Below are 9808 nucleotides of genomic sequence, written 5' to 3' on the forward strand. Positions count from 1 at the left end.
CCTTCTTAAAATAAAAGGAGGTACAGCTCTTGCTTCCTTAAAGGCTGTCTTCTGAGCAGGCTAACAGACAGGACATGTGGGAACAGGTACAAAGCTACAAGGAGCGTGACCATGCGGAGAGGCAGGGTTGGGCCACCTATCATGGCCAGAATGCGTGGGTGCCACAGAGCCTGAGCCTGATACCTAAAAACTTCCTTGACATCTAAAATTTCAGAAACAAAACTGGATTTCCTACACTTATTTTTAATTACATATGAAGATGATGAACACACCCTGCAGTGCTCAGGGTTTCTAAACTCAGGTTTCCACCTGGGCCTGGTCGGACCATCACTTATTCCTTCTTTGAAGGCACTCTGTGCCCTATTCTGTGCCACACACACGCTAAGGACTAGACACAGAAAGATGAAGCAGACACAGCTCTTTACCCAAGAAGCTCATAGTCCAATGAGAACTCCTAGTCTCAAGTTTTTCTTTCAAAAGAGAAACAAGGAAAAAATTTTTCCATCAAAAATACACGCACAACCAAGTGACATCATTCTCTTTATACCTCCGTAATACCAAGAACCCACTAAGCTGTAAAAGTCAGTGAGAGGTAAAATGTTCCCACTCTGTTGCCCTCCTCTACCACACCAGCCTGCCCTATATCACAGATCACTCTCTAGGACTATCCTTCCTAAAGCAACAGATTTGTAACAAAAAATGTGGGATTCTCACCTGCTTCAAGTCTAAGAACATTACAAGCCCTCTTTCCCAACCCTCATCAAACCTGCAGTTTTATCTCTAGTCATATGATCTTTTCATTAATGCCTCTCCCCTACTAAACTGCAAGCCCCAGCAGGAGCAAGAACCAGGTTTTCTTCTGCTCATCAATGAAACCCAAGGGCCTAGCACACAAGACTCAATATTTATTAAAAGAAGTGAAGATTTGGAGAAACCTCAAAACCGTTTAGATCTTACAAGGACTTTGCATTTAAACATTTCTCCATTTATGGCTAAAAATGAGACTATACAAAATCTGAATTTTGTTTCTAAAAATATTCATTTTTACTTTCTAAAATTACTCAGTTAAGACTTAGTTGGGTTGTGATCTGCAGTTTCTCAACCCTTCTAGAGTTTACCGATCACTGACCATAGCCAGTGCTGACTCTTCTGAAGAGCTTAGTAACTTCCTGCCTACCACTCAGTGAGGCAAAAACGGGACAAACCTGACAGGTTTACATCGTTTTGCTTCACGGAGTAAAAATAATGTTGGCTGCTTAAGAAATTAACCTGAGGCAAATAATGTGTATGTGGTTTTTTTTTTTTTAGCGCAAGGGCATATTACAAAATAAGTTTACTAGAGTATACGATTAATTTTACAAAAGGGTAAAAACAAACAAACAACCCAGGTCACTTGAGAACGCTGGCAAAGTAAAAGCGAAACAGACTTGACCACTGTAATAAGGAGATGCCTCTCCACTTGCATAATATGTTACACCTTGTCCGCGCACCTGCGGATCCACACCGCCACAGCAGGCGCGCTCCGTCCGTACCCCCAGGGAGGACACCCAGGTAAAACCACCCTGTCCTCTTCACCGATTGCAATGGCCCCAGGCCCCCTGCCGCCCCCTCAGTGCCCCTCTCGCCGGCCCCGGACCTCGCACGGGTAAGGTCGCCGGTGACCGAGAGGAGGGCCCTACCTGCCAGCCTCCGGCGCTCGGGCTGCGCCAGGCTCAGGAGCTTCTGCGCCTCCGAGCGCCTGGCCGCCGCGGGCCGCAGCAGCGGGTCGTGACCGGGAGTCGCCGCGGCCGCAGGCAAGGCCGGCCCGCGCCGCCAAGCCTCTCCCGCGGCCCGCGCGACCAAGGTCGAGCAGCCAGGGAGCGCGGAGCGCGGGAGCCTGGGGGCGACGGGCCCGGCGAGCGCCCAGCACCTAGACAGCCCGGGGTGCCGCGACCAGAGCGCCAGGAGCCGCGCCAGGCCCGCGCCGCCCGCGGGGCCGCCGGGACCCCCGCCCGTCCACCGCCGCGGGGCTCGCGCGGCCCAGCCACCCGCGAGCGGCGCGGGCTCCACGCCCCCAGGCCTCGCAAACGCCGGGTGCGTCGACAGCGTCCAGGTCTCTGGGGAGCGGGCGGCTGCGCCGCGCCTCAGGAGCAGTCGCAGCGGCCAAGCCGGGGGACCGCGCATGGCGCCGCGTCCGACCGTGCGCCTCGGTCCGCCGCCCCCTCCGTTCGCCGCCGCTCGCCCGCCCGGTTAGCCGCCCCCGCGCCCGCCCCATCCCCGCCCGCGCGGCCCCGCCCCGGGGCGCCGAGTCCGGCCCCGACCACCCCGGGGGCCCCCGCCTGTCTCCGGCGCCCGTCGGCAGCGCCCCCCACCGGGCGGCCCAGAGCCAGCGCGCCGCCGGCCCCGCGGTGGAGGAGGCGGAAGAAAGAGCCTTGGACTGCCGCGCTTGCGCACTGCCCCGCGGGGTGCATTTCGCGCCCCTGGACCGCTCAGAAGAAGCTGGGAGCGGCGCGCACCTCTGGTCACGCCGGCGCGCGGGAGAGCGCAGGAGCGATCACACGTGCCCGGCTTCTGACCTCGGCGGGCTACTGGTGTTCGCGGGCTTGGCGGAGGGTGAAACTCGGGTAGCTCTGAGAGGAGAGGGGTCATCTCATAAGGTTGACAGACGTGCATTGAGCGGAGGTGGCCCGGTTGCACCGGCTGACTGCTCCCGGTAAGGCCAGGCAGAACGCGCTGTGTAATACCCGAGTGCGGAAAGCCCAGATTAGGGTCAAAACCCACCGGGACGCGGGGCCTTCACGCCCTGACATCCGTACTCTAGGGCCTGGTCCTTATGTAAGAATAATGTTTTAGGAAAAGTGGATAGCTTTTTGTTGACCTGTCAGTGTTTTAAAGGCTGGGACTCGGATGAGGCCAGTGAAAGTGAACTATTGCCTCAGTTGCAATATTTATGGATTCGAGGGAAATAAAAAGGTTAATAATCAAGATAAATATATTTTAGTTCAAATTTTTAAAAAATCAAAATTAAGGCAAAAATTCATAATGAACAATGTATCAAAATTTCAAATGAAGGATCTGTCCCTGCACTTGGGCAAGCCCACCTCTTTCTCTCACATTGATCCCAGCCCTCAGAGTTTTGTTTACAAAATAAAGCAATTAGCAGCTTTGTTTGCAATTTGTATTCAAAAATTTTTTTTTCTTTAGAATACCATTTATCTTGATTACTGGGGCTATTTAGAGTTTCCCTAAATTTTGCCCCCAGGAGAGGGCTCACTTACCTCTACCTGGGGCCCTGGTAGGTAAGGAGTGTAGGACTTCTGAGGTGAAGTACCCATAATGGAGAGGTAATGCAGGATTAAATCCCACCCTAAATCCTGTGAAGACAACAGGAATCCTCTAAATTTCATCCTCTAAATTCCAACCTCTTGAACCTAGGGGGGCATGTTGTCCACAGTTCACCACTCCACCCCCACCGCCTCTCCCTGGCCTCTACCTTCTAGATTGCAATGTGTAATGTGACTGAAGCTTACACTGCTGATTTATAAATAAGCAAGTCCTCCTGAGATTTTGATAGATGACTTCTGAAACCAAGGGAGATATAGTGCCGCATACCCCACATCAAGTCAAATAATGACCTCCCAGTGGGAGAAAAAGTGACAATTTTAATTCAAGTCTAATCTTCGTCTACTTTTCTCTTTTCTACTTTCCAGGAAACTGTTGCTGCTGCTGTCTGGGAAAGGTGAGACTGGCTTTTTCTTTCTGCCTTCTCCAGAATGAAGTCCAACATTTTCAGCCAGCACTCTCTGGGGTCTGGAGTCAAAAAAGAAAATACCTGAAGTGTAGCTCATGAAGATACCATAACTCTCTGTGTTGTCTGCACTTCTAACAATCAGGCAGATGATAATCTGAAAATTATCCTTGACAAAATTGTCATGCTTGGAAAAAAATCCACCCACCTATCATATGATATACGAGGAAGATTTTTTTTTATTTACTAACATAGAATCTAGAGAAAACATCCATAGTTCTTAAAAAAAAAAAAAAAAACACAGTGGGGGAAAGAAGCAGGGAATAAATATTGGCTAAAGGATCATCTGGACTTATATGGTCATCACACCAAAAAAAGAAAAAGAAAAAAAAGTGTTCAGTCCCTCAGTCATGTCTGAATCTTTGCAACCCCATGGACTGCAGCATGCCATGCCTCCCTGTCCATCACCAACTCCCGGAGTTTACTCACACTCATGTCCATTAAGGCAGTGATGCCATCCAACCATCTCATCCTCTGCCTTCCCCTTCTCCTGCCTTCAATCTTTCCCAGCATCAGGGTCTTTTCCAAGGAGTCAGTTCTTCGCATCAGATGGCCAAAGTATAGGAGTTTCAGCTTCAACATCAGTCCTTCCAATGAACATTCAGGACTGATTTCCTTTAGGATGGACTGGTTGGATCTCCTTGCAGTCCAAGGGACTCTTAAGAGTCTTCTCCAACACCGCAGTTCAAAAGCATCAGTTCTTTGGTGCTCAACTTTCCTTGTAGTCCAACTCTCACATCCATACATGACTACTGGAAAAACCATAGCCTTGACTAGATGGACCTTTGTTGGCAAAGTAATGTCTCTGCTTTTTAATATGCTAAGTTGGTCATAACTTTCCTTCCAAGGAGTAAGCGTCTTTTAATTTCATGGCTGCAGTCACCGTCTGTAGTGTTTTTGGAGCCCCAAAAAATAAAGTCTGCCACTGTTCCACTGTTTCCCCATCTATTTGCCATGCAGTGATGGGACCAGATGCCATGATCTTCGTTTTCTGAATATTGAGCTTTAAGCCAACTTTTTCACTCTCCTCTTTCATTTTCATCAAGAGGCTCTTTAGTTCTTTACTTTCTGCCATAAGGGTGGTGTCATCTGCATATCTGAGGTTGTTGATATTTCTCCCAGCAATCTTGATTCCAGCTTGTGCGTCTTCCAGACCAGCATTTCTCATGATGTACTCTACGTATAAGTTAAATAAGCAGGGTGACAATATACAGCCTTGATGCGCTCCTTTCCTGATTTGGAACCAGTCTGTTGTTCCATGTCTGGTTCTAACTGTTGCTTCTTGACCTGCATACAGATTTCTCAGGAGGCAGGTCAGGTGATCTGGTATTCCCATCTCTTGAAGAATTTTCCACAGTTTATTGTGATCCACGCAGGCAAATGCTTTGGCATAGTCAATAAAGCAAAAGTAGATGTTTTTCTGGAACTCTGTTGTTTTTTCAATGATCGAACACATGTTGGCAATTTGATCTCTGGTTCCTCTGCCTTTTCTAAATCCAGCCTGAACATCTGGAACTTCACGGTTCATGTACTGTTGAAGCCTGAGTTGGAGAATTTTGAACATTGCTAGCAGGTGAGATGAGTGCAATTGTGCAGTAGTTTAAGCATTCTTTGGCATTGCCCTTCTTTGGGATTGGAATGAAAACTGACCTTTTCCAGTCCTGTGGCCACTGCTGAGTTTTCCAAATTTGCTGGCATATTGAATGCAGCACTTTCACAGCATCATCTTTTAGGATTTGAAATAGCTCAGCTGGAATTCCATCACCTCCACTAGCTTTGTTCATAGTGATGCTTCCTAAGGCCCACTTGACTTCACATTCCAGTATGTCTGACTCTAGGTGAATAATCAAACTGTAGTTATCTGGGTCGTGAAGATCTTTTTTGTACAGTTCTGTGTATTCTTGCCACGTCTTCTTAATATCTTCTTCTTCTGTTAGGTCCTTACCATTTCTGTCCTTTATTGTGCCCATCTTTGCATGAAATGTTCCCTCGGTATCTCTAATTTTCTTGAAGAGATCTCTAGTCTTTCTCATTCTATTGTTTTCCTCTATTTCTTTGCATTGATCACTGAGGAAGGCTCTCTTATCTCTCCTTGCTATTCTTTGGCACTCTGCATTCAAATGGGTATATCTTCCCCTTTCTCCTTTGCTTTCACTTCTCTTCTTTTCTCAGCTATTTGTAAGGCCTCCTCAGACAACCATTTTGCGTTTTTCCATTTCTTTTTCTTGGGGATGGTCTTGATCCCTGCCTCCTGTACGATGTCACGAACCTCCATCCATAGTTCTTCAGGCACTCTGTCTATCAGATCTAATCCCTTGAATCTATTTCTCACTTCCATTGTATAATTGTAAGGTATTTGATTTAGGTCATATGTGAATGGTCTAGTGATTTGCTGACTCTAAATACACACACACACACACATGTCCAATATATTGGTTTGGCCAAAACGTTTGGATTTTTCAGTAAGATATTACAGGAAACCTGAACAGATGGTTTTGTCAATCCACTATATTGGCAATAATATATATATGTGTATATATATATATATATAAAATGCATTTCCCATTTTAAAATAAGGATATGCCTTCCCTGGTGGTCTAGTGGTTAAGAGTCTGCCTGCAAATCCTGGGGACGTGGGTTTGATCCTTGGTTTTGGAAGAATCCACATGCCTCAGAACAGCCAGTCCCAGGCACCATAACTACTGAGCCCTTGTGCTGCAACTGCTGAGGCTGTGCACTCTAGAGCCCACGGGCCACAATAAGAGAAGCCTACAGCCACAACTAGAGAAAGCCCAACCAGAGCAACAAAGACCTAGCGCAACCAAAATAAATTAAAAATGACAATAACGTTTCATTACCTTTTCAGAAATTAGCATAAAATCCCTTGGCCACTGAAAAGGGCAAGAAATGTTCTAAAATGTGTTCAGGAAAAAAGAAAACAAACCACTTAGATGTGAGTGGATTAATAGTACAAAATTCCTCAGGAAAACAAGGAAAGGCTGCACATTAATTCTGAGAAAACAAGCAAAAGTTCAAATGCTACCCACAGTGAGACAGAGGACTCTTGGTGGAGAGGTAACTGAACCAAGTAGCAAAATCTTGCCTTTGATGAATAGACTCTTAATAGATTAGGTGGCCAACAGGTGTCAGATTCAAAAAGGATGTCTTTTGGTCGAAACTTGAGATCAGTTGAGATTACTTCAGGGACAGCTCCACCTGTGGGTTCTTGTCTTTTTAAAAAGGCGGCAAGGTGGACAGCAGGAGGAACAATAGCCCAGGAAGTGGACAAAAGTGTCCCCGGCCTACAGTCTGATCTGTAATCTGATTTCGGGGGCGGGGGAGGGGCCGTCATTTCACCTTTCTTAGTTCATTTCTTTTTTTCTTCAGCTTGCAGCTCATCCTGTCAGGGACAGGGTGGCAGGGTGATGACTGAAGGAGGAGCATGCACTTCAGTGAATCACAAACGAGGAAAGGGGTAGGATCCACCAGGGGCAGAAATGCTTTGTAAGTTCCTCTGAAATCTAAACTTTTGGTAACTCTTCCTCATTGTGTGCTTACAGCCAATGCCCATGTGACTCAGGTAGGCTGAATGCTATGGATAAAGAAGGGGTCAAAATCTTTGACTTTCACCTTCTCTTACCTTCTACCAAAATAATCTAGTGAAAGGTTGTTATGGATTAAATTGTGTCCCTTCATAAAAGGTATGTTGAAATCCTAAACCCCAGGACTTCAGAATGGGATCTTACTTGGAAATGGAGCTATTGCAGATGTAAAGATGAGGTCATATTGGATTAGGAGTGGTGTATCCTTATAAGAAGATGGCCCTGCAAAGCAGAGACCCACAAGGAAGATGCCCTGTGATGACAAAGCAGATATGGCAGTTACACGGCGGCACACCAGGGAATGCCAGAGATGGCCACCAGTCACTAGAAGCTGCCAAGAGGCAAGGAGGGACTCTTTCACACATTTCAGAGGGAGCATAGCTCTTAAAAAGCCTAATTTCAGACTTCTAGCCTCCAGAACCATGAGACAGTAAATCTGTTTTAAGCTATCCAGTTCTTTTTTTTTTTTTTTTTTTTGTATTAAGGTAGCTCTAGGAATGGAGAAGGCAATGGCAACCCACTCCAGTACTCATGCCTGGAAAATCCCATGGATGGAGGAGCCTGGTAGGCTGCAGTCCATGGGGTCGCTAAGAGTCGGACATGACTGAGAAACTTCACTTTCACTTTTCACTTTCATGCATTGGAGAAGGAAATGGCAACCCACTCCAGTGTTCTTGCCTGGAGAATCCCAGGGACAGGGGAGCCTGGTGGGCTGCAGTCTATGGGATCGCACAGAGTCGGACACGACTTAAGTGACTTAGCAGCAGCAGCAGCAGCAGCAGGAACGGAGAAGGCAATGGCAACCCACTCCAGTACTCTTGCCTGGAAAGTCCCATGGATGGAGGAGCCTGGTGGGCTGCAGTCCATGGGGTTGCGAAGAGTCGGACATGACTGAGAAACTTTACTTTCACTTTTCTCTTTCATGCATTGGAGAAGGAAATGGCAACCCACTCCAGTGTTCTTGCCTGGAGAATCCCAGGGATGGGGGAGCCTGGTGGGCTGCCGTCTATGGGGTTGCACAGAGTCAGACATGACTGAAGTGACTTAGCAGCAGCAGCAGCAGCAGCAGCTCTAGGAAAGTAATACAAAAGTCAGTGTCTCATTTGATACTGCAATAGATGCTCACTATTTGTCAATTTCCTCATTTTTGGCCTTCCCAAAACCCAATTGAATTATTCAGGCTACTTTAAACCATCAGTTTGCAGATCCCATATGCTACAATGCTTAACTTTGTTTTACTAAAAGTATGTTCAGCAGCTCTCCAGATTTTAGGCTACACAAAGAACCTTGCATGACCTAAGGAAAGATCAGGACTGTAGACAGTGCACTTGATTCTATACTCTTTGTAACATTTAGGTACAGTATTTTTTCTTGTGTTAAGAGGCTGATATTGTATCCAGATATATAGAAAAGGTACCCATACCCTATGACTTTTTTTCATTCTGTTCTAATTTCATCTCATGCTTAAAGATGCAAAGTTGACTATGGGGTATATGATGACTATATTTTTTTGATCCAAAATGTAAGATCTCAATACCATCACTCCCATTCCAATTTGTGGATTCTAACTCTAAAATTAGATGCAGACCTAACTGAAAAATATGGAAAGAAAATGAACAGATGCTTCACCCCCAAAGGAAATTCAAGTGACTCAGACATAATACAAGAAAAAAAAGATGTTCTATCTGATTTATAATAAACATGAAAATTAAAATGATAAGCAGTTACCCTAGTCCATTACCAATTTAGCAAAGATCAAAAAGTTCAATTACATTGTATTGATGAGGGTGAGTGGAAATATAGGCAATGCTGATGAAAACTGTTGCACTATTTATGGAAAACTCATTATATATATTAAAAACTTAAATGTATGTGTCCTTTAACCCTGAAATATCTCCCCTATGACCTCAAAAGTGGACTTTCTTTTCTAGAGAAGTTTTAGGTTCACAGCAAAATTGAGTGGCAAGTACAAACGTTTCCCATATACCACCTTTGTCCACATGCATTCCCAACCTCCTCTACCACCACATTCCCACCAGATGGGACATTTGTTACAAAGGATGAATCTGCACTGACACATCATTATAATGCAAAGCCCATAGTTTACATTAGAGTTCATTCTTGGTGTTATATATCCTGTGAGTTTGACAAATGTATAGTGACATGTATCCACTGTTATAGTATCATGGGGAGTATTTTCATTGCCCTAAAAATCCTCTACTCTTTGCCTATTCATCCCTCTCTCTCTCTCTATAGCTTCCAACAACCACTGATCTTTTTACTGTCTTCATAATTTTGCCTTTCCCAGAATACAATACAGTTGAAATCATGTAGTATGTAGCCTTTCAGATTAGCTTCTTTCACTTATAACATGCATTTAAGTTTCATTCATGTCTTTTCATGGCTTGATAGTTCATTT

At 45.7% G+C, this 9808-nt stretch overlaps 1 protein-coding gene and 1 long non-coding RNA gene across 2 annotated transcripts in view; one reads left to right on the plus strand and one right to left on the minus strand.

Annotated features, from left to right (window-relative positions):
* The window catches only part of ABCB10 (ATP binding cassette subfamily B member 10), a 32586-nt gene extending 30335 nt beyond the window's left edge, over nt 1-2251 (minus strand). Inside the window, exon 1 of the mRNA XM_025284479.2 lies at nt 1680-2251. Coding sequence (XP_025140264.2) covers nt 1680-2163 — 484 coding nt within the window. The 5' untranslated portion in view covers nt 2164-2251. The remainder of the gene's footprint in view (nt 1-1679) is intronic.
* Nucleotides 1443-7282, plus strand: LOC102409646. The gene is made up of 3 exons (XR_003109001.2): nt 1443-1551; nt 3690-3718; nt 7175-7282. It is a non-coding gene; the product is annotated as an uncharacterized LOC102409646 (long non-coding RNA).
* Nucleotides 7283-9808: the final 2526 nt, after the last annotated feature.

This window comes from Bubalus bubalis, chromosome 4, assembly GCF_019923935.1.
Source record: "Bubalus bubalis isolate 160015118507 breed Murrah chromosome 4, NDDB_SH_1, whole genome shotgun sequence".
NCBI classification, from domain to species: Eukaryota; Metazoa; Chordata; class Mammalia; order Artiodactyla; family Bovidae; genus Bubalus; species Bubalus bubalis.